This window comes from Dendropsophus ebraccatus, chromosome 3, assembly GCF_027789765.1.
Source record: "Dendropsophus ebraccatus isolate aDenEbr1 chromosome 3, aDenEbr1.pat, whole genome shotgun sequence".
NCBI classification, from domain to species: Eukaryota; Metazoa; Chordata; class Amphibia; order Anura; family Hylidae; genus Dendropsophus; species Dendropsophus ebraccatus.
Window position 1 is genome coordinate 97,161,053 of NC_091456.1, and position 26,098 is coordinate 97,187,150.

Here is a 26,098-nt window from a genome sequence, read left to right on the forward strand (position 1 = left end):
TTTCAAATTGCCTTCCTCCATTTCCTTTCTGGTTCAGTTCCTCTCTGATGTAGACCACTTTTATCCTCAATGTGTTGGATTTTGTCTGTACGAGTACATGGTAACTTCATAGATTATATGTGACTGCATTAGTGCCCATCTTACTGTTTCTACTTTCCAACACCATCTCCCTTGGATCTAGCGGTCACCTACCTAAGCACCCCAGCCTCAGATGAAGGCATCTGTGGTAAGCACTTTCTGTGGTTGGGGAACGATAGTCTCAGAAGTCTGGCCATTTGCATTCACTATGTTACATCTAGTTGGAGAGAATTTTGGAGTAAAGAGCATGTATGTGGGCTTTGGCTCAGGATATCCCAACTACAAATGGATTGAGGAGACCTAGAAGCTTTATAGCTAACTATATTTAGATTTTTAGATTTAGGCTCAGTTGATGGGAAAATATCACAGATGTTGTGAGGTCAGTGGAAAAACTGACCTTGTATTTGATGATTATTGTTCAGTGGACCAGAAGTTGAAAGCCGAACCAGGGAGTCCTGGAAAACATGGATGCAACATAGGCATCCAACTTCTGCAGTTGCAGGGAATCAAATGCCAAGGGGAACGTTGCTGAACCCAAACAGTTTGACAGGTCCTATTCCTAGTATTAGGTTAGGGCTACACTGCAACTCTCCACTGGCGACATCCTCCACCCCCAAACTTTGAGCCACAGTTGCAGAAGAGGGAATGCATTTTATTATTGAACTTGAGCCTGTGGATTTAGCAGTCAAAATCAATAGAGCAGAAAAAGGCACAGCACTGCCCGTGCCCTATAGAGAGATTAATTCCTCAGGATGAGGGGTTGCATTTAATATAATAAGTGTGTTCAGATATACTATTCTTTTTCCTGTTGTTCCCTTGTGGGGTATACGTCTTGAAAAAAACATAAGAGATTATTTAAGTACAATATATATTATATTTGCAAGCAGTGTGATTTAAACAGGGAGATTATTGCTGACCTAGCCAAACATAGCAGCAGAACAGCCACAGGATGGTATAACAGGGTCATCTGATAACAACTTAGTGTTTGTAGGTAATGTAATAGCTATATGTCATATTGTGAAACATTGGTCATTGAGGCTCTGTATGTGCAGTCATTATCTATGAAAAATTAACACATTCCTTATAGATAGATTTGGTGAGAATGGTATCCTATTAAATTGATTAAACAATTACAGTTATTTCTTAACATTGGCCTAGCTTCTCAAATGTGTTGTTTGTTTTGTGTTCATGTCTTCTCAGATTAACACTTTGCACCAGGATAAATCTGCCATTGAAAGTCTTCTCTACAGAGCCATGGAAATGTTTAGAGCAAATCTCAAATCCTTGTATTCTTCTCCTGTAAGTTGCTGTATAAACCCCCATGTAATAGTGTATGAACAATTTTCAGCTATACAAGATTGTTCTCTCCTTTTTGTATTTTTTTTACTTAAGTATTGAGTTTCTAGTGTATATTCAAGCAGACATGTTGTATGGATAGAACTAGCACCATCTTTATGTAAATTACTGTATGAGAAAGTTGAAATAGTAAGAACATTTAGTGCTTGGCAAGTAAGGAATGACAAAATATGCAGCAATGTACTCTTTTGCCACTCCACTTACAGTGAGAAAATATGTCAAATAATAAGAAATTAAGGAAACAAATAACTTCTGGCTAAATTGTTTTTGTTTCAGAATGGGCACATTCATGCTGGTTACAAGGACCTTATGGAGAACTTTCAGCTTCTTGTGAGTAATCTAACTAAAGAAAAGAGTGAGAAGGATGTGAAGCTTGTTCTTAACTTGTTCCAGTCCTTCTTGGATGAATTTACACGTGGTTACTCTAAGAGAGAGGACCATGAACCACAAAAGGTAAGTTCCCGTTTTTCTTTTTCAGTTATTTATATGTGCTTACTGTGGTGCTTGAAACACCATTTATATAAATAGGCTCAGATCTCAAATGCTAAAAGAGCTTTCCTGAGTTTCCTTCCCCCTAACTCTCCCTGAGTTGAATGATTGGCATACATGGCACATCTTCCAGCATTGAGCTATGCACATAAATTATCCAAAACAGGGATGGGTGGGGGAGGGAGAAGTCATGCATGCTGGGGTTCAGCACAGCTTCTTTGACACTTGAACTCTGAGTATGATCTAGAGTTAAAAGATTCCCTTTATAGGCTATGCACTGTCCCAAAATGAGTGTAGATAACATTTCTATCTCCAGACAATTATATGACTGACACTTGAGAGAGTTTTTTAAGCTAGAAGGACGCAATGCAGTCAAATTTTGTTTAATTGTCACAATTACATGGCTAAACACTATGTTTGCAAAAAAGCATTTTACCTGCTGTTATGTCTCTTTAGCTCACGGGGGTGCTGAGGATGAAGATAATTTGTAAATGAGGTGGTTTGGCACATTGGGGGTGGGACTACTGCCCTCATTGCACTGATCTGCTCCTGACTTCCCTACCCTCCTAATTAATATTAGGGCGGCACTTTACAGTGACGTCATTCATCACTTTAGAGTGCCTGATAAATATTCGTTAGGAGTGACATGCCGGCTGGGGTCAATTGGTAGTCCTGCCTCCTCTGCTGAAGGCAGGGGGATGCAAAAACATAATAAAGAATAAATGCTTACACATCCCCGTGCCCCCACTGTGCCACATCACCAGCTATCTAACCACTGCTGGGCTTCAGTTTCTCCCGGCTTTCTGGTACGTCACAACCCAGGAAAAAGTACCAACTTAGTCAATCAGTGACTGCAGCTCTGTCCTGTCTCATTCACTTTCTGGCTGAGCAGGTATTCTTGAGTTAGGCTCATCATGTGACATTGGGTCCATTGCCAGTGATGGTGGAGTGTCGGGTCCAGTTGTCGGGGGTCACAAGTTCCACCCATTCCTGGTACTTAACATCCATCCGAGAACGGCATAGCTTCTGTCCCACCTTTTTCTTCTCACATATGACCAACAATGGACCAAGAGTAGTGGCTCATTGCCGGCACATGCTGTGATTAGATTTGCCTTAGTGTTAGTCTTAGTGTTATTTAATCGCTACAGCGGGAAGAAAGGCTGGTGACAAGCTCTGATCTGTCAGTGAATAGATAGGTAGATCAGAGCCTGTCTCCTTAGTCCACAGCGTAAAATACACATACATATTAACCCCTTGGACATCTCCTTCCTGTGCCCAGTGTGTGACCCCACAACCTCCCAGTGTAATGGAGATAATAACTGACTAGACAAACTGACGCTGACTGACAACAGACGCTAAAGATTGACAATGAGTTGTGTATTCACAATACACCTAGCCGTGTGTTATCAGTGCAGGAAAAGGGTCAGGCCTGTAGTAATATATAAAATAAGTGCTCCGCACATAAGTTTGCGATTAAGTTTGTTTATTGGTATGAAAGATCAGCTTATTGACAGAAAATGTAACATTTTGGGCTATCCAACCTTCGTCAGACTCATCAATGTAATTGACAAATGACTGACAACTGACGCAATGAACTGACAATTGACTATACGAATTAACGTTGACAACTAAAGCTACAGATTGACACTGATTGACAACTCACACTGTAAATAAACACCGTAATAAAAAGATCCACAAGATATTACTTTATTTCTGTGGCCTGTCTGCAAAGCAAGGAGCGCACCAGTGCCACACATGGGATATTTTTAAATTCTGCAGATCAAAAGTTATAATTATTGAGTTGAATGTTTAGATTTTTCCCTAACACAGCAGGTGTAAACAGACTGCAATTGAAATATTGCAAGAAAATTACCTTTTTAAATTACACTTTGACTTTGCTTTAATTCCTGTGAACCATGTAAAAGGTTAACAAAGTTCTTAAAACTTCTTTGAATTCTTTGAGGGGTGCAGTTTTCAAAATGGGGCGAGTTATGGCAGCTTCTAGCATACAGGCTTAAGTCTTATGTCCACTTAAATGATGAACTGGTTTATGGTTGGAAATTTTAATAAGTGCCGCAATGTCCTAAAAAATTAAAGCAGAAGCCCAGCAAAAATAATTGTGCCAACAGGCAGCAGGGAACTTAATAAGCAAGCCCTACTTACATCTCCCCATGCCCCCAAAGCACCATGTCAAAAAAATAAATAAAAAATAGAAACCGATTAGAATAAAAGAACAAGTTTTAGCAACTGACTCTAATCAGTAAAAGAAAATTTAGGTGACACATTCCCTTTAGGCATTACAAGGTTACATAACATTAGGGGAAGTCCAGACAAAATAATTTTAAGAAAATTTATTGCCCAACAAAAGTTATGGAAAATTACTAACAGACACTTATGCACTGTAGGTGCATTTTCTCTGCACTTACAACAGCATGGCATGTTCAGGTCTCTGTAAAAATGGTGATGTCACATAAACTGCCGACTCCTGTTGCTCCAGTCTGTCCCACCACTGCAGCAGGAGTTTGTGACGTGACGTCACCAAGACCTGAACAGGCCATGCTGTAGTAAGTGCAGAGAAAATGCACTATAGGTTGTTTCCCATAATAAGTGTCTATTAGTGATTTTCATAACTTTTGTTGGGCAATAACATATCTTAAAATTATTTTGCCTGGACTTCCCCTTTAAGTAAAACATAAAGAAAGACCAGTCAGATTAAAAAAATGGGTCTGTGTCCTGAAGGAGGTAAGCTTCAAAGTAAAGTGAATAGTGTTTTTTTGTTTTTTAGAATTATTTTCTTCTTTTTTTTAGCAGAGGAAATCTCAAAAGAAGAAAAGAAAGCGACAAGACCAAAATGTAAGCATTCCAAAGATTGTGTTGTTGTATGTATGACCACTTACTTGTATGCAGTTAAACAAATTAGCATCTTTAGGCTCTGTTGCCACGTTGTATTTTTGCTCAGTACTGTACTCAGTACTCGTCAGACTATAAACCTACAGCTTATAAATGTTTTTGTGTTCATATATTAGCTTTTTTTTTTTTTTTTTGCTTAAAGGGGTAGTGCGGCGGTAAAAAATTATTCACAGAATAACACACATTACAAAGTTATACAACTTTGTAATGTATGTTATGTCTATGAATGGCCCCCTTTCCCGTGTCCCACCACCCCCACCCGTGTACCCGGAAGTGTAGTGCATTATACATACCTGATCCGTGCCGACACGCGTCCGCCATCTTGTGCCAAACGTCATCTTCGGCCTGCCGGCCGGCCCGCGCCCCTTCGATCTTCCCGAGTGCCGGCCGCGTCATCAGCTGCTCAGCTGCGATTGGCTGAGCATAACTGTGCTTGGCCAATCGCGGCTCAGCCGCTGATGACGCGGCCGGCACTCGGGAAGATCAGGTATGTATAATGCACTACACTTCCTGGTACACGGGTGGGGGTGGTGGGACACGGGGAAGGGGGCCATTCACAGACATAACATACATTACAAAGTTGTATAACTTTGTAATGTGTGTTATTCTGTGAATAATTTTTTACCACCGCACTACCCCTTTAAAGAAAACCAATCATGGACGAAAATCTATTTTTTTTTTCTCCCTAATTCGATTTAAATTAATATTTTATTAATATTTGTAAATATAATTCATTATTTTTATAGTTGCATTTTTGTAATATTGACTTTTTACTTTCCTGTCGCACGCAGGCTCTTTTCAAAAGAGCCTTCGCGAGACAGGAAGCTCCCGTCATGCAGAGCGGCAAGGCCGATGATGTCACTTGCGCTCCACCGCTGCGACGGTGGAACGGTGCAGCGGTGGAACGCAAGTAACGTAATCAAGATGGCGGCGCCCGGCCTTGCTGCATGGAACAGGAGGATTAGGTAAAGTATAAGATACAGACTGAAAATGCAGTCTGTATCTTCTTAAATAGACTTCATAAAGATAGAGACTGCATTTGCAGTCTGTATCTTATACTTTACCTTAGGGCTGGGCGATATGGGCAAAAAATAAAATCTCTATTTATTTATTAATTTTTTTATTTAATTTTGGACGATTCTCTATTTTTTTGCTAAATAAACAGAACATTATCTCCCTGCAGCATCAGATACTATTTTAATGTTATTTCAGACAACAACTGTATTGCTTTCCAGTGTAACAGAGGCCCCATATAGTATAGGAAATCATGTTTGTGCCTCCATCTACATAGGGTGTAGTAGTGGAGGTATAGTGGATAAGGGGTGTAGTAGTGGAGGTATAGTGGATAAGGGGTGTAGTGGCTGGAGGCCGCCAGCACCACACCGCCCCTCTCCAGCCTGGCCACCCAGCATCTTCTCCCCGCTTACCCACACCGCCTCTCTACTGCTCTCCCGCCGGCCTGCACCGCAACCCCCTTCCTCTCAGCTCCTCTCCGGCACCGCTGCCCGAAATGATTTTTTGTTAAAATCGAATTTACGATTTTCACAAAAAAATCAAATCGATTTCAACGTTCTGGACGATAAATCAAATTAATTCAATTAATCGCCCAGCCCTACTTTACCTACTCCTTTGTTCCGGTGCAGTAATGCCTGCCGATGCTATCTTGATGACGTCACGCTGGAACGCACATGGCGTCATCAAGATGGCGGTGGTCGGCATTACTGCCCAGGAACAAGTGGATTAGATAAAGTATAAGATACAGACTGAAAATGCAGTCTGTATCTTCATAGATAGACTTAGGGAGAGATGACCTTTGATAATAGGGACAGTGAGTTTTAGGTTATAGGTTCTCTTTAAATACTGCCATATTGGTTGTGACTAGAGATGAGCGAATCGGGTTCGAGTCGATCCGAACCCGAACTTTCGGCATTTGATTAGCTGGGGCTGCTGAACTTGGTTAAAGCTCTAAGGTTGTCTGGAAAACATGGAAACAGCCAATGACTATATCCATGTTTTCCACATAGCCTTAGGGCTTTATCCAAGTTCAGCAGCCAACGCTAGTCAAATGACGAAAGTTCGGGTTCGGATGGACTCGAGCATGCTCGAGGTTCGCTCATCTCTAGTTGTGACATTGAAATTCACCTTTCAAAAACTAACAGCTGCGGTTATATGTGCATTTGATATCAATTATAAAGTGACATTTTTCCCATAACTGCTCTCCCAAATTGGCTACTGTGACTGAACAGAACAGTAATACACTAAATAAAATGAATATAGAAAATGGCTAACATTGGCAACAATACTCTCTGATTTCCTTAAATATGATTATATTTAAATCTGAATTGATGAAAACATATTTAAAAAATTACATACCGGTAGTATAAATATTTTTAAGTTGCAATACTGCTATGGGAGACTCTAAGCATACCATTTGATCAAGTTGTGTGTACTTTCTCACCAAGATAAGGTGATACCAGAAAGGCATGGACCCTTGAGAATGGCTCAACTGGCTGCCAACATGGCCAGAATGTAGTCACCTAGTGACCATATTCGCTTAATTTTCCATTCATACATATGATTGACCTTAGAAATATCGTTTGCAGCACTTTTGAGGTTGAATATGCTTGGGCCATTGAAATCAATGGAGCCCATCCATGGTAGTTTTGTAGCTGATTTAGAGTGTTTCCAACTTGCCTGTGCTGCGGACAGAATTGACCAGACCATGTGCAAAGAGTTGTCCCAACTTTCCACTACAATGGAGTAAGTTAGGGGGGAGGTGGGGAGAGAAGGATAGGGAATGTTGCCCAATCCCAAAATTAAGAAACCTGCGTTATGTTATCTGATTTACTTAACCACACATACATTGCACAGGCCAGCTGAGATGATAGAACATGGCCATCTGTCATTTAATGTAGTGATAAATAGTACTAAGTATTACACACAGTCCTAAGCATGTTAATATAAAAAATATTTTGTGAGATGATGATGATTTTTCTTCACCTCAGAAGGATTCACACAATAACACCGTAGATGTGAGACCACTCACCATATATGGCCACCATCTTTTTTTTTTTTTTGACTACTGGAATTCTGTTGCAGCTTATCTATCTTGCCCATAAAAATAATCACATCTATAGATTCATTCTCCTTTTTTTTTTCTCCTCCTCTTGCAGTTGGAATCACATGGACACGTGTTTGTCAGCTACCAAGTGAACATTGGACAATCCTGTGAGCATTGCTCCTCAGGAATATGGCCGATGGAGAAGGCTTTCCTCTGCAGTAGTAAGCACAATCAGATAATTTAAGTCACTAAATAAGAAATAGTAGATTAAGTAAATCAATGTCATTACCATATCCACAAACAGGGTTTTAATTAGATTATACAAAGCCCTATAACAGGACATATATATAAATAAGCAAAGAGCAATGAACTCATATGTTCATCCAGGTAACTATACTGTATATACTGTACACTTTTGTATTTAAAAATATCTTTTGTTCTGAACACGGCAGTATCTTATCAATATAATTTATTTTGCATTGCTACCCTACATTCTCTATCATTGCCCTAGTTCCTTTGCAGAACCTCTTATACAGTGGTCCCTTAACCCCTTAGCGACCCATGATGTATCTGATACGCCATGGTGCCGCCGGGACCCCGCTGTAAACGGCGCTGATCCCGGCTGACATGTGCAGCCGGGGAGCGCCTCTATTAGCCGGCGTGGGTCCTGTTGCCGTGCCAGCTAATTAAGCCTCTAAGTGCAGCTGTCAAACCTGACAGCTGCACTTAGAGGCTTTGATCCGTGCATCCCTGGTGTCTAGTGGGACGGTTTTCCCCCCCGCGATGCGATCGCGCGGGGGGAAATCCGTTCTTCTGCCCGTGCCGGACCTCAGCGTCGGAATGACGCTGATCCCGGCTCGACAATGGATTGCTATGGCCTGCAGCAGGCCATAGCAATCTATCACCGATCTGATCGATCTTTGCTGTGTATATACACAGCATTGATCTCTATGAGAGATCAGTGCTGTCTATATACAAGTCCCCCAGGGGGACTTCTAGTTAAAGTAAAAATAAAAGTAAAAATGTTTATTAATAAAAAATCCCCTCCCCTATTAAAAGTCCAAATCACCCACCTTTTCCCATTTTATAAATATAAATAAATAAACAAATAAATAAACATATTTAGTATCGCCGCGCGCGTAATTGCCCGAACTATTAATTAATCACATTTCTGATCTCGCACGGTAAACGCCGTAAGTACAAAATTGTTCAATGGTGTTGCCTAGGCAACAATTACCAGTTTTCCCATAGGGATAAAACTTAACCTTTAATTCATTTTATTAATATTATCGGTGCAAAGAGGTGATAATATTTACAGTGCTAGGTATTAAAAATAGTCGCGCTTCGGATTAATGATTTTAATTATACTGTACTGGTGTAGTTGGAGCTAACTCTGCTGATAACTATAGAACAGACTTGCTGGGGTGCAATCGCACTACATTCAATTATGCCAGGCGATTGAGGGGGTAAAAAGCCCCTTATGTGCAAATCTCTGTTCTGTTGGTATATCGCAATAACTATACGATGTAGCAATGCAAATGATTGGTTGTATTCATGTATACGCTACAGACATACAGTGTTGCCCGGACCGCCGGCCAGTCTGGTAGACTGAACACTACTCAATTCTTAATAGCAAGGAGCCCTTGGCTAATTCCGCGTATACTGATTTAGCTATTGGTCGCGGTGTGCAAGCGCGTCCTTCAATCTTCACTACACTCCTATTGTTACGGCTATAAGATAGAGCCTGTTTTGTAGTAGTATGATAAATCAAATTCTACTTGCGCTAACTATATTAAAATTATCATGCCCTAAAAGACCTGACTAGTTTCGCCAGTTGCACTGGCTTTATCAAAGGAGGCATAGATAAGTGCAAAATTGCGCATTTTTGGTCGCATCAAATCCAGAAAAAATTTAATAAAAAGTGATCAAAAAGTCGCATATGCGCAATCAAGGTACCGATAGAAAGTCCATGTCATGGCACAAAAAATGACACCTTACACAGCCCCATAGACTAAAGGATAAAAGCGCTATAAGCCTGGGAATAGAGCGATTTTAAGGAACATATATTTGTTAACAATGGTTTGAATTTTTTACAAGCCATCAGATAATATAAAAGTTATACATGTTACATATCGTTGTAATCGTAACGACTTGAGGAACATGCATAACAAGTCAGTTTTACCATAGGGCGAACGGTGTAAATGCAAAACTCCCCTAAATCAAAACAAATTCCTTTTTCTTTTCTTTTTTTTTTTTTTTTGTTTGACAGCGCAAATGATTTTTTTCCCAGTTTCGCAGCATATGTTATGGAAAAATAATGCCTGTCATTGCAAAGTACAGTTGGTTTCTCCAAAAATAAGGGGTCATGTGGGTCTCTAGGTGAAAAAATGCAAGCGCTATGGCCTTTTAAACACAAAAAGAGAAAAGCAAAAGTTCAAAAACAAAAATTGGCTTTGACCTTAAAGGACAAGTGCCATGAAAAACTTTTTCCCAGTAATTGAAGCACATTACAAAGTTATATAACTTTTTAATATGCTTCAATCACCTATCTGCCTCCCTTCCCTGTCTTTTCCCCCCTCCACCCCCCACCAGGAAGTGTCCTAACTCACACAGACCTAATTACTGTCGTCACCGTCACCAAGCTCTTCTCTCAGCTCCTTCTCCTGTTACACTAGCCTCCCCCCTTCCCTGCCTTGTCAGGTGACTCAGCTTGCTCAGCTCCCATTGGCTGAACAACTGCAAGCCATCACTTGGACTGGGGAGTGGAGCTCCTGTTGATGACTCATCCTCACAAGAAGGAGCTGCCTAGTGACGGTGACTGCAGTCATCAGGTCTGTGTGAGTTTCTTAAGGCCCTATTCCACGGGTCGTTTAGAGGAGTAATATCGTTCGTATTCGGCCGATATCGACCGCTACGAACGATATTCGTCCCGTGGAATAGAGTGCAACGATCAGCCGACATCGTTCATGTCGGCTGATCGTTGCAGTCGCTTGTTTTACAACATGTTGAAAAACAAGCGACTGATATAGCAGCGATCTGCTGCCGTCGCTCCGTTGAATAGGAGCATCGGCGGCAGACGCTGCTATATCCTATGGGCTGCCCGGACGATCAGCGATCCCCCGGGCAGCCCCCCCAGCAGCTCCCCGCCGCCCCTCCCGCACTCACCCGCTCGCTGACGCCGCGTTGAATAGCGGCGTTACACTGCCTGGTGGGGTGTGGAGAGGGGAAAAGACAGGGAAGGGAGGCAGATAGGTGATTGAAGCATATTACAGTTATATATCTTTGTAATGTGCTTCAATTACTGGGAAAAAGTTTTTCATGGCACTTGTCCTTTAAGGGGTTAAGATAAAATATAATTGGTTCCAAAATAACCATTGTTGAAAATATTGTAAAGGCCATTGTAAGTTGAGGGTCCACTGTACAATGCATTTAGAAAATCTTCAGAACATGTCAATTTGTGTCACATTTTAAGGCCTTGTGCTAAAAACAAAACAAAAAAAAATCAACATATTTTACACCATCAGTCTTCACTTAATATCCTTGTGAAAACAGAGCAAAGACTTTAGAGGTCAAAGATTTAGGGGTGGTGGTCACTGACAACCTGAAAATGAGTCACCAGTGCAGCCAGGCGGTAGGGAAAGCTAATCATATGCTGGGCTTTATAGCTAGAGGTATAGCCAGTAGGTACAGGGAGATTGTGATCCCGATGTATGGAGCTCTAGTGAGACCACATCTGGAATATTGTGTCCAGTTCTGGAGACCTCACCTACAAATTTTAGAAGGTCAACCATTACTTTAGTACTCCACCCATATAAGCTTTATGGCAGAATGGCCAGAAAAAAAGGCCTTTCACAGTAAAAGATAAATAAAAGCTGTCTGGAGTTTGCACAAGAAAAATATTCACCTAAAGGCCTGTTTGATCGGGTCACAATCTTGTTTCTCACGGTCAAAGACTGAAGTTTATGGCTTCAATTCAAAGTGTCATGTCTCTAGGACATTCTTTGGGTGGACGGCGGAATCTGCCTGACCATAGAATGGAGTTTATGGCACAGGCGGAGAGTGCAGTGGGGCTGAGCGTCGGAATCTGCAGCAAGTCCTCCATGTGTTTTCCTCAGTGTGCAGTTAATAGGTAATAAACCTCTCCCCACATCAGAACATAAATGTATGTCCTGCTGTGGGTGGGGGGTTCAGAGAAAGGTCTCTATGAGAGATCAGTGTAGTTGTATTAGAAGTCTCCCAGGGGGACTTTTATTCTATTTTTTTTTTACACATGTTAATTAAAAGTGTTTTTATTAATACAAACACCCTTCCCCTAATAAGTTTGAATCACCCCCTTTTCCCATTTGATATCACTCACTGTAAACTGAGTAAGCGCCAAAACCCACCAAAGTGCAGTATTGCTGATATTTTTTTTTTTTGTCACATCAAATCCAGAAAAAATTGTAATAAAAAGTGATCAAAAAGTTGCATATACACAATCAAGGCACCAATAGAAAGAACAGATCATGGCACAAAAAATGACCCCATAGACCAAAGGATAAAAGCATTATAAGGATGGGAATAGAGCAATTTTAAACATGTTTCGTTTTTTTTAAAAGGTTTTAATTTTTTGAAAACAGTCAGGTAAAATAAAAGTTATGTAAATTACATATTGCTATAATCGTACTGAGTTGAGGAACGCAGATAACATGTCAGTTTTGCTAAAGGATGAACAGCGTAAACATGAAACCTTCCAAAATGAAAACAAATAGCTTTTTTTTTCCTTTTAAATTTCACTGGAAAAATTAAGTTTGCATTTGAAAAGAACAATTAGTGACGCATATGGGCTCATGTGGGTCTGTAGATGAAAAAGTATAAGCACTGTGGCCTTTTAAACACGAAGAGGAAAAAATTAAAGCACAAAAATGAAAAGTAGGCCGGTCCTGAAGAAAAACTATACATTTATTTAAGAGTCACTGTACCAAGTAATCTAACTTTAATAAAACAATGTATCAGAAAAAAAAATTGTCTCCAGAGAACCCCTTTAAGACTATACTAACAGGCCCGTAAGTACTGATGCTTATAATGTTTACTTTACTAAACCTAGTATCCCCAATATCGAAAGGGAAATTATCAATAGGAAATATTTAGGGTATTAAAGGGAACCTGTGACCCGGGACACGGGCGCAGAGCTGCCCGACCCCCCGATGCAGCCCCGGATACTTACCCTTTCATGCAAGTCCAGCTTCGGACCCGGTCCCGGGATGAAGATATCCCCGTCGGAAGTGGTGCGCACGTTGCAGAGATGAATCCGATGCCCATAGAGAATGACTGCTCCATTCATTCTCTATAAGCATGGGACTCATCTCTGCTGATTAGGATTAGCATTTAAGTGCCTCTGTTTTCCGAAATGTAAAATGCCTTATTCTCAAATGTGTTCCTAAATAGACTGCAAGATGATCTGCCACAAAAAATGTCAAAGCAAGATTCAGACTGTCTGTATGCCAGCTGGAGTGAGACGGGTAAGTGCAGAAATAATCAACTAAAATGAATACTTGGACAGAGAATTTATGCTAAATTACTTGTGTTACTTAATCTGATCATCTAATAAATGCGGAAAAATGATCTGCTATAGGTGCTGAGGCACCTGGAGCACTTGATGAGGACATGTTATTGGTGTAACAGATTTCAAAGATGAAGAAGAAAGCAACCATTTAAGAAGAAACCTTTAATGCTACTGTCTATTTGATTTAACGCTTACATGTAGTTTATAGTTTCAAGTGACTTTTTAGGATAAGCTGTCCTGGCTGTGTACATGAGGAACAGCACAAAATCTTAGGGCCCTATTCCACCGGACGATTATCGTTTGCATAATTGTTAACGATTAACGATCTCAAACGACTGCTATTGCAAAAGACCTGAAAACGTTCACTCATTTCCATGGAATGATAATCGTTACTTATGATCGTAATTGCGATCGTTTGTTCTTCGCTATTTCTTTGCTATTGCGTTCTTATCTATTGCGAACCACCAAACGACGTCTTATTCAATGTGAACGATTTGCGAACGAGCAACGATAAAAATAGGTCCAGGTCTTATAAAGCGATCAACAATTTCTCGTTCGGTCGTTAATTGTTAACTGCATTTCAACCGAACGATTATCATTTGGATTTGAATGATTTAACGATAATCTGAACGATAATCGTCCGGTGAAATAGGGCCCTTAATTTATCTTGTAGAAGGCATTTTAAGTAAATTTCAGCTCTGCATTTTGTATTTTAGCTCTCTCTCAGCAACATTTGTGCTTTCAGGCTGTGTTCACACATGCAGTAACAAAATGAAAATACAATGCTGGTGCAGAAATTAATTGCAGCAGTTGATTGTTTCATTGCAGTAATAAATCATTTAATTGCCATCCTTCATTGCGGTAACGCACTGAAACTCCAACATGTGCAAACGTACCCTTAGGGCCCTGATCTCAAACGACCGCTAAAGCCTGAAAACGTTCATTTATTTGCATGGAACGATAATCGTTACTTATGATCATATTTGCGATCGTTTTTTCTTCGCTATTGCGTTCGTATCTACTGTGAACAACCGAACGACATCTTATTCAATGCGAACGATTTGCGAACGAGCAACGATAAAAATAGGACCAGGTCTTATAAAGCGATCAATGATTTCTTGTTCGGTCATTAATCTTTAACTGCTATAGTTTAGAACGATTTAACGATAATCTAAACGATAATCGTCCGGTGGAATAGGGCCCTTAGGGAATCTATCAGATGGTTTTAAATGTTTTTACATTTTAAACTAATTACAGCACCCGGAAAAAGTCAAAAGCTCCCCCCTGCGGCAGCTTATTCTGATGCATCCGCCGTTAAAAGGCGTATGTATCGGAATAAAGACCATTAGTGACCGCCGTAAAAAGGCAGCATGGCGGTCACTAAGGGGTTAAATTATCACATTCCTAATCTCGCACAGGAATTGGCTTAAGCGCAAATCCTGTCAAAGTTTAAAATATCTAGAAATCACATCCAGAAATCCAGACATAATGTACCAATAGAGATACAGATCATGGTGCAAAAAAATGACACATCTTGCCAGCGTCAGTGTCTCACTGGGATGCCTTGCGTGCTTCCACTCAAAGGACTAACATGTCAATGCTTTGAGCGGAGGCACACGAGGAATCCCATTAACACACTGAGGCAGGCGGGATTCCACCTGTTTTACTCAGTGTTTTTAGTGTGAACGCACCCTATGAGGAAAGGGTTGGAGACAAAAGGCAGAGGGGTTTATTTGCTTAATTTCTACAATGATCCTGCCATCTTTTATAAATGGGAAAGTGCAGGTGAAAGTGGATGGCCCAGTCACCAACTCATTTCTGTATGTACTGGTGTAAGTTCTTGCAGTGTAGGGGTCGACCAATTTGGGGGAATTTGGCTTGCTTAAAAAGTTGTGTTTTAAGGGCAAGTTTAAATATTTGTGGATTAGAAAAGAGTTTCCCTAATTAGATGCTCCCCCTCCTATGCTGACAATGATCTAAACAAACTACAGCCAATCACTGGCCTCAGTAAAGAGTCCTGCTAAGACCAGATTGTCTAAAATGTGTTCAGAATATCATCAGGAGGTCAGGGAGAGTGCATCATCAGGGAAAGGAGACTTGGGCAGCAGTAAGCATTGGAGTGGCATTTCTTGGCTCAACAAAATCCACTATACACTTATCAGAAGATCCACTATCTTCTGCTTGCTGTTTTAGAACCCTAGCAAGCTATCTTTTACTAAAGGTAAGTACAACCAATTTTTGTAGTGTATAAGCTGATTGAAATGCATAATAGTTGACAAGTAGTTTGCCTGCCAATGTAGTTTTATTTTTAGTGTGACCTTTTTTTTTTTTTTTTTTTTTTTTACTTTTTTCTTAAACAAAAAACAGAACCAAGGAAGCCATCACTTTGGTGTGCATGTGGCAGACCTAACCAATGATACTACATCGGTACCAATTGTCATGGAAATCCTTCTGGAGTACTTAGAGATGCACGGCCTGTATACTGAAGGAATTTACCGCAAATCTGGTTCCGCTAATTGCATGCGAGAGCTTAAAATGTCACTGGAGAAAGGTATGCTGTACATAATAGAAAGTAATATTTTGAACTAGATCTCTAGACCCAGTGACATTCTTACAAGAATGGAGAAAAATCATAAACTTGAAACTTTGAAATATAACTGCTACTTGTTCTTTTTGTGGTTTCTACTTTTATTTTTTTTTGTATTTGATATATCCATATCACCCCCAAATCCTTCAGACTTATTACGAGGCATGCACTTTTTAGTAAATCTGGCATAGGGGCAGGAATTTATTTTAAAGAGGTTATCCAGCGTGGGGGCACTTTTTTGGGGGGACCGGGGAGGAGGTGGCTGAAATAAAAGACGTCCACTTACCTCCCCGGTTCCAGCGGCGGGTCCCGCATCACGGCGCTCCGGTGCCCGGTTCCCGGACGCTTCCTCGTGTCTGACGCCGCCCGAGACGCTACGTCTCAGGGCCGCTCAGCCACTCAGTGAAGGAGGCGGGATCCGAGCGGACTTCAAATGGATTCCTGCCTCCTTCACTGAAAGGCTGAGCGGCCCTGAGATGTAGCGTCTTGGGCTGCGTCAGACACCAGGAAGCGGCCGGGAACCAGGCACCAGAGCGCCGTGATGCGGGACTCGCCACTGGAACCGGGGAGGTAAGTGGACGTCTTTTATTTCAGCCACCTCCTCCCCGGTCCTCCAAAAAAAGTGCCCCCATGCTGGATAACCCCTTTAAGATCGGCGTAAGGGTACACCGACCTTTATAAATTCTCCCCCATTTTTAGCGGCCGCACATCTCTTTTTATTAGACAAAGAGATGTGCAGTCGATAACAATGGCTTTACCAGCCACCATTGGCCTTTAACCCATGCCAATTATTGGGTAAATGAGCTTTCCTTAAATTTATAAAACATGCGTCCCTGGCATATCCCACAGAGGAGGTGAGGATTCTTATCTTCTCCGTGGCGTACATCAGCCGTAAGCCTTGCTCGCCTAATTTGGGGGCGGGGGCGTGTGGCTGGTGGGAAACAGCAAGGTGGGGAGGAGGGGTTGCCTCCTCCCACATCTGATTTACTGTGATTTACACCAGCGTAAATCATGGAAAAAATATACACCCGCTAAGGAGCCACCATAAGGTCCCACCAGGAGTGTGGTGAGGCAGGACTTTATTTAAGACAGGCTGACAAGTACGCTGGTCTTAATAAATGTCCCCCAATATGTCTACCTTCAATGGTGCATGCTTATGTAATTGTATTGTTTTAGACTGGTAACCATAGTTCTAAATACAGTGGTGCCTTGGATTACAAGCATAATTCGTTCCAGGACCGTGCTTGTAATCCAAATCTACTCTTAAACCAAAGCAAAATTTCCCATAAGAAATCATTAAAATGCAGACAATTGGTTCCACGCCCCCAAAAATAATTATTTATTATTCTGAATAACATGTAAAACAGATGAAACAAACATTCAGAAACAGCAGAATATGTGACATTATAAGTTACTGTACAGTAATGGAGAGGATGGGAAACACAAGGGCTGACAGAGACTGCAGGGAGCACAAAGTAATGAGCAGGGCAGATGTGGGCACAGTATAGCAGCACTCTCTCTCCGGGGAGAGAGGGGTTACAGCTATGAAGAGATTACCTCCACAATCCTGTCCCCTGATGTAAGCCCCAGCCTGAAGTGAATCTGCTATGATTTGGAAGATGAGGGAGACTTCCTGGGTCAGAGTACAGTGCTGTAGACCACCTATGCATACCATGCCCCTCCTCCAATCGCCCTCCAACCCAGTACAGGGAGCTCTTAAACCAAAGCAATGCTTTTAAAAAAGTCACAATTTTGAAAAACTGTGAGCTCTTAAACCAAAACGCTCTTAAACCAAGTTACTCTTAAACCAAGGTACCACTGTATATTGATCCTTTTTTGTATTTATATTTCCATTTTGTAATCAACAAAAATAATACAGTTATTGCTGTTTGTTCTCAACAGACCCCACCGCTGTCAAACTTGATAAGTATGCAATCCATGCAATCACTGGGATCCTAAAACAATGGTTGCGTGAGCTTCCTGAACCTCTAATGACATTTGCACAATACACTGAGTTTCTAAAAGCTGTGGGTATGTAAGCTTTTCATTTTAACCTACTTTGCTTACTTGTATGAACAAGTGTGAAATATCAATGATTTCTAGTTTATTTGAATGTTTTAAAATGTCACTGTCATTTTAAGAAACTTTTGACATGTCAAAACTTTTGATCGTTCTGGGTCTGAATGTTCAGACCCATACTAATAAGGAGGACGAGCTGGGAGAAGATTGCTGCAGCGCGATCCACTTCCCGCTCTGAGTCAGGCTAATAATGTAACTCTACAGAGCATAACTTTTTTTTCTCACACAGAACGGGGAGCAGCTGTGCTGCAGCAGTCATCTCCCAGGCCGTTTTCACAAACAGTACGGATCTGAACACTCAGACCGATTAAAACTTTTGATATGTCTCTAGGACATCAGGCACTTAATTAAGTAACAGCTGCTTTGCGCAAGCATGCAGAAAGTCACTTTCGAATCCACACCAGGTATAATAAGCGCAGGAGTATTCCAAGTTTCTTTCCAAGTTGTATTTCTGACTTGCCTACATCAAAACCTCAAAAATTTTTGTTTTATTTAGACAAAATACCAATCCCCCCATAAAAACATAAACACTATAGACATATTAAAAACACCATAGGAGGAGATCAGAAACATCAAATTCTCAAATGAGGTAGAACTATGGGGATTACAATTAGTACATGTTCTTACAAAAAAATATATAAATAAATACAATACAAGTAAATGAGAATTTCAGCAAACTAACAAGCACCATATGTCCAAGGAGCAGCATGAACATGATTGTCATAGATATATTGCACAATGGCCCAACTTACAGACTGAAGGCAAGTATAGCATAGAGCAGTGCTTCTCAAACTTTCTACTGGAGCCTCTTCAAAGAGACATAATGATGTCTGGGCCTCATCAGACTGACCAAGAGAATGCTGGGGCCTCACTATCTATGGTGGAAGTCCATACAAATATAAAAACTAGTGCTCAGTCTACCCTTCATTTGTCTCCTAAACTCTGTATACCATTAAACTAAGTACAAAATGAGTCAATAATGTTCCTAAACAAGAGGTTGTTGCAGCCAAGGAAAGGACTGTGCTGCTTATAGTCCCCTCTGTAAAAACTAAGGGCCCTATTCCACCGGACGATTATCATTAAATCGTTCGAATCTAAACGATAATCGTTCGGTTGAAATGCAGTTAACGATTAACGACCGAATGAGAAATCGTTGATCGCTTTATAAGACCTGGACCTATTTTTATCGTTGCTCATTCACAAAACGTACGCAAATCGTTCGCATTGAATAAGACGTCATTCGCTCATTTGCAATAGATACGAACGCAATAGCGAAGAAAAAACTATCGCAAATACGATCATAAGTAACGATTATCGTTCCATGGAAATGAGTGAACGTTTTCAGGTCTTTCGCAATAGCGGTCGTTTCAGATTGTTAATCGTTAAAGATTATGTGAACGTTAATCATCCGGTGTAATAGGGCCCTAACTCTCCAGTTGTGCCTCACCAGCAACTAGGGAGAGCCTCACTGGTGAGGCCCGCCTCACAGTTTGAGAAGCACTGGCATAGAGTAATGTATATAATAATCAATCTTGTTGCACAGTGCCCATGGTAAACAGATAAACAAATAGATAGAATCAATTGGCTGTCAATCAAGTCCGTGTGTGTCTATGTAAAGATCAAAGGCTATGTTCACACAACGTCAAAAATATTGAAAAGGCGGCCGATTTCCATATTTTAAAAAACACCACTTTTTGCCGCGATTTAACTGACTGCAGTGGCAATGCATTAAAGTGAATGGGAAGACTGACGTCCAATGCACACAGTGTATTGAATAACGGACGTTTCTCCACGGGCGTCTTAATAATGCACGTGACCATTATTTTCGGACGTCTTTTGCAAACAGTGGTCGTTTTTTTATTAGTAGTTCAAACAGTTTTTCTTTTTCCACTATTAGTTTCTCCTTTTTTACTATTAAAGGGGTTATCCAGCGCTACAAAAACATGGTCACTTTCCCCTCTACTGTTGTCTCCAGTTTGGGTGGGGTTTTGAAACTCAGTTCCATTGAAGTAAATGAAGCTTAATTGCAAACTACACCTGAACTGGAGACAACTGTAGGGGGAAAAGTGGCCATGTTTTTGTAGCGCTGGATAACCCCTTTAAATTCAATGGACTTTTCAATTAACCCCTTAAGGACCGGGCCTGAAATGGCCTTAAAGAGAACCAATCACCTAAATATAACTGTCCCTATTATGACAGTACATCTCTCCCTAAGTCTATTCATGAAGATACAGACTGCCTTTGCAGTCTGTATCTTTATACTTTACCTGATCCTCTGTTCCCTGGCTGTTCCGGTGAGCGCCGCCATCTTGATGACGTCACTTGCGTTCCAGCTGTGCGTTCCAGCGTGACGTCATCAAGATGGCGGCGCCGCCGGAACAGCCAGGGAACAGAGGATCTGGTAAAGTATAAAGCTACAGACTGCAAATGCAGTCTGTATCCTCATGAAGTCTATCTATGAAGATACAGACTGCCTTTGCAGTCTGTATCTTTTTATTCTTTACCAGATCCTCTGTTCCCTGGCTGTTCCGGCGGCGCCGCCATCTTGATGACGTCACGCTGGAACGCACAGCTGGAACGCAAGTGACGTCATCAAGATGGCGGCGCCGCCGGAATAGCCAGGGAACAGAGGATCTGGTAAAGTATAAAGATACAGACTGCAAAGGCAGTCTGTATCTTCATAGATATACTTCATGAGGATACAGACTGCATTTGCAGTCTGTAGCTTTATACTTTACCTATCCTGTGCTTCAGTGCCGCAAGGCCGGGCACCGCCATCTTGATTACGGGCCTTGCGTTCCACCGCTGGAACGCAAGTGACGTAATCAAGATGGCGCCGCCGGCCTTGCTGCACCGAAGAAGAGGATTAGGTAAAGTATAAAGATACAGACTGCAGAGGCAGTCTGTATCTTCATAAATAGATTAGAGAAGAGGGACTTTAGATAATACACAGCGATCTTGCGCTGTATAGCGCGAGATCACTGTGTGTTAACAGAGCGGCAGGCAAAGGATCATGGGAACCTTTCCTGCCACTCTGCATGACGGGAGTTTCCTGTCTCGCGCCGGCTCTTTTGAAAAGAGCCGGCTCGAGACAGGAAAGTAAAAAGGGAATAATTCAAAAACGTGACAATAAAAATAATTAATTATATTTGCAAATGTCAATTAAATTATGATTTGCATCTAATTAAGGAATAAATTTTTTTTTAACTTTCGTCCATGATTGGTTCTCTTTAAGGACCGAGACAAATTTTATGAATACGACCTGTTTCACTTTATTCATTAATAACTTCGGGATGCTTTTACCTATCTGGCTGATTCTGAGTTTTTTTTCTCGTGACATATAGTACTTTACATTTCTGGTAAATTGGATTCGATACTTATAACGAATCTTTATGAAAAATCACAAAATAACGTGAAAAATTGGGAAAAAATTAAATTTTTCAACTTTGATGGCAACAACGGGCGTACTTTACGCGCGGTGGAACAATTCCTTAAATTCAATAGGATCCCGGCCGGAGCGTATACACATCGTATACGCTCTGGCCAGGATCCCGTACGGGGCCGCAAATAAGTGACATGTCAGTTTTCTGCGACCAGAATTCAGTGAATTCCGGCCGCAGAAAGCCCTGTCAGTTCACACAGTGAAGCGAGTGGCTCCGGCCGCTCGCTTCATAGTGTGCAGGGGGAAGCTCTGATGCGGGCGCGCGCTGATGCGCCCGCATCAGAACTCTACGGCCGGAAAGATCATCCGGCCGGTACTTAAGTGCCGGCCGAGATGATCTGGCCAGAGACCGGACGTTCCGTTACCTGGCCGGGGTCATGGAACGGCCGGTCTCTTACGTAGTGTGAACATAGCCTTAATTATTTATTAAATAGCCTTAGCAATATGTCTACTTTATGTTGGATGCATTTATTAAACTATCTTTCATTTTTTTAGACAATAGAAAGCTTAAATCATTAGCAGCAATTTTCTAAATTTTCAGTAAAATTTCAAAATCAGATATTTTTGGGGACCTGTTCAGGTTTAGGCTATGTTCACACTATGTATATTTGAGGCTGTATATTTGAGGCTGTATAGCAACCAAAACCAGGAGTGGATTGAAAACACAGAAAGGCTCTGTTCACATAATGTTGTAATTGAGTGGATGGCCGCCATTTAATGGCAAATATTTGCTGTTATTTTAAAACAACGGCTGTTGTATTGAAATAATGGAAGTTATTTACTGTTATATGGCGGCCATCCACTCAATTACAACATTATGTAAACAGAGCCTTTCTGTGTTTTTAATCCACTCCTGGTTTTGGTTCCTATGAGGACCTGACATGAGGACCAAATACAGCCTCAAATATACATAGTGTGAACCCAGCCTTAAAGTGTATTTGAGGGGACTGTATGTTAGAAAGGCCCACAAAGCACCCCATTTTAGAAACTGCACCCCCCAAACTGTGCAAAAGCACATCCAAAAAAGTTTTTAACCCTTTAGGGAGTCACAGAAATAAAAGCCAAGTGTGTTAGAAATTTGAAAATTTCAATTTTCTGTGCAGAAATTTTGTTGTTATCCAATATCTTTCATAATTGTAAACCTATTACCAGAGAAATGCACCCCAGTATACCCCAAATGTGAACCTATTACGCTATTTGTCGCAACCACAAGCCTCAAATATAAAGGAGCGCCTAGTGAATTTCAACGCCTCCATTGACAGAGCCTCTGGGGTGCCAAAACATAAACACCCCTGAAGGGACACCATTCAGAAAACTACACCCCTCAAGGAATGTAACAAGGGGCCCGGTGAGCATTTGGAGCCCACAGGTGCTGCACAGATTTTCAGAACAATGTGGCGTGAAAGGAAAAATTTAATTTTTTACACTAAAACGTTGTTCTAGCCTTCAATTTTTGATTTTTACAAGGGGATAAAAGGAAAACAAAACACCAAACGCGTAGCGCAGTTTCTCCCAAGTACGGAAATGCCCCACATGTGGACATAAAGTGCCAAGCGGCCGCAGGACGAACCTCCAAAGGGAAGGAGCGCCAATTGGCCTTTGGAAGCTGAATTTCACTGGAATGGATTTCAAGGGCCATGTTGCATTTACAGAGCCCTCGTGCTTTCAAAACACTGGAAACCTCCCACAAGTGACCCCATTCTGGAAACTACACCCCTCAAGGAATCGAACAAGGGGTGCAGTGAGCAAATGGACCCCACTGGTGACGGGCACAAATGTGGAACAATGTGACGTGAAGGGGGAAATTTTCATTTTTTTCACTTTCACGGCACAAATGTGCCCGTCATCAAGGGGTCCATATCCTCACTGCACCCCTTGTTAGATTCCTTGAGGGGTTTAGTTTCCAGAATGGGGTCACTTGTGGGGGGTTTTCACTGTCTTGGCAGCACGAGGGCTCTGTAAATGCGACATGGTGTTCATCATCCATTCTGGCCAAATCCAGCCTCCAAAATAATGGTGCTCCTCTTTGGAGGCTTGCCCTGCACCCACATGGCGCTTTATGTCCACATGTGGGGTATTTACGGACTCGGGGGAAATTGCTCTACACATTTTGTGTTTTGTTTTATCTTTTAACCCCTTGCTCTACATGTTTTGTGTGTTTTTTTTTTCCTCTATTAACCCCTTGTCAAAATGAAAAATGTAAGGCTAAACCAACATTATAGTGTAAAAAATGTAATATTTCATTTTCACATTGTTCCACATTTGTGCCAGTCACTTCCATAAGTGTAGTTTCCATAATAGGGTCAATTGTGTGTGTGTGTGTGTGGGGGGGGGGGGGGTTCAACTGTCTTGGCAACACAGAGGCCTTTTAAATGCAACAAGGCCCTCGAAATCCATTCTTGCCAAATCCAGCCTCCAAAAGCCAAATGGTGCTCCTTCCCTTTGGAGGCTTACCCTGCATCCGCATGGCGCTTTATGTCCACATGTGGGGTATTTTCGTACTCGGGGGAAATTGCTCTACACATTTTGTTTTGTTTTATCTTTTAACCCCTTGAGAAAATGAAAAAATCAAGACAAGATTAATGATTTAGTGTAAAAATTAAAAAAATCTTTACACTAAATGTTGGTCTAGCCTTGATTTTTTTCTATTTCCACAAGGGGTTAAAAAAAGAAAATGAACACAAAACGTGTAGGGTAATTTCAAAAATGGAGTTCAAAAATGCCCCACATGTGGACATAGTGTGCCATATGGGCAAAGGGTAAGCCACCAAAGGGACAGAGTGCCATTTAGAGGCTGGAATGGAGGATGGAGGCCATGTCGCAATTGCAAAGTTCCTGTGCTGCCAGGACAGTAGAAACCCCCCACAAGTGACCCCATTCTGGAAACTACATCCCTCAAGGAATGTAACAAGGGGTGCAGTAAGCATATGAACCCCACTGGTGACTGGCACATATGTAGAACATATGGTGTGAAAATAAAAAATACCTTTTTTTTTTTTTTTCCCTTTTCACGGCACAAATGTGCCCTTCACCAGGGGGCCATATCCCCGCTGCACCCACTGTTAGATTCCTTATGGGGTTTAGTTTCCAGAATGGGGTCACTTGTGGGGGGTCCTGTTCTTATTGGGAAGGTACTGGCGGAAAAGACGTGTCTGGGGGGCAGCATACACTACGCTACCCCCAGACACGTCACTGGATGATGAGGATGAATGGAGGAAAAAAGGATCCCCCCCATTCATCCTCACTGGCTGTTTCGGTGTCGGAGGCAATAATAGCGTATGCCTTCTCGGCCGAAAACACCCTCGGGGCCATCTTTATATTGTGATTGGTATGTGGGGTATGTAAATGTGTAGTGAGGGTTTTTTTTTTTTTTTTTACAGTAAGAAAAAAACCTACGCCAAGAAAGGAGTTGCTGATAAATGGCGCACTTATGTGCGATACTTATCAGCAGACGGTGGTGGTAGGATATAGAAAAAAAAGGGGGGGGGGAAACCCATACGCCAAAAAGGAGGAGTTGCTGATCAGCAGCGCACTTACGTGCGATGCTGATCAGCACTCAGCGGCGTTAGGGCGGATAAAAAAAGAAAAGAAAAAATGAGGGGGGGGGGGGAAACCCACTCTTTTTACCCCAAAGCAACTGATCAGTGTATAATATACACTGGTCAGCCACTAGAGGGCAGTAGCGCGAAGCTGGTGAAGATTGCCGAAGATAGACGACGGGGGAGCCCGAAGATAGCCGAGGTTAGACGACAAAGAGCCAACGGGAACCGAAGTTAGACGAGGACGCTGCGAGACCGCCGATCTACGCTCCGGACGCCGGGATCAGGTGACTATAGTGCACTACTCTACACACACCTGTTCTGCACCCCTCAGCTACCTACACTACACACACCTGTTCTGCACCCCTAAGCTACTTTAATCGCTGTGATGGGCCGTCCGGTACTGCCGGTGTAAATGTATGCCCATTTGCGTTAAGGCACGGGCTGCGGGGGGTACATGTATGCCCGCAGTCATAAAGGGGTTAAGCCACACCCGAAGGCCAGTTAGTAATCCCAAACTAAAATAATGTGCAAACACCAGGGGAGGCCAGGCAACTAAATGACGTCCGTTATTTTACACTCAAAATAACGGACTTTATTTTAAACGGAGCTGAAAAAACGTTGTGGGAACATAGCAAAACAGACTACATACCATATTGCACAGGCAGAACCTGTGATCTAGAGGGGATGAATTAGGTATAATACACGGCTGGGATTTATGTAGAGCATAGCGTTTGCAGGTTAAACCTAGGGGCAATGTGCAATATGGTATGTAGTCTGTTTGAACTTTACATAGACATGCAGGGACTTGATTGACAGCCAATTGATTCTATCTATTTGTTTATCGGTTTACCATGGGCACTGTGCAACAAGGTTGATTGCTATGTACATTATTCTATGCTATACTTACCTTCAGTCTGTCAGTTGGGCCATTGTGCAATATATTTATGACAATCATGTTTATGCTGCTCCTTGGACATATGGTGCTATGTTAGTTTGCTGAAATTCTAAT

General features: G+C 41.7%; 1 protein-coding gene across 9 annotated transcripts in view; it reads left to right on the top strand.

The window, feature by feature from the left end:
* Nucleotides 1-26,098, top strand: part of MYO9B (myosin IXB) — a 165,447-nt gene that overhangs the window by 118,328 nt on the left and 21,021 nt on the right. For all 9 annotated transcript variants that reach the window (XM_069962291.1, XM_069962283.1, XM_069962286.1 and 6 more), the window contains 7 exons: nt 1,279-1,377; nt 1,711-1,887; nt 4,732-4,776; nt 8,007-8,115; nt 13,322-13,395; nt 15,807-15,990; nt 17,929-18,057. In XM_069962291.1, coding sequence (XP_069818392.1) covers nt 1,279-1,377; nt 1,711-1,887; nt 4,732-4,776; nt 8,007-8,115; nt 13,322-13,395; nt 15,807-15,990; nt 17,929-18,057 — 817 coding nt within the window. The remainder of the gene's footprint in view (nt 1-1,278; nt 1,378-1,710; nt 1,888-4,731; nt 4,777-8,006; nt 8,116-13,321; nt 13,396-15,806; nt 15,991-17,928; nt 18,058-26,098) is intronic.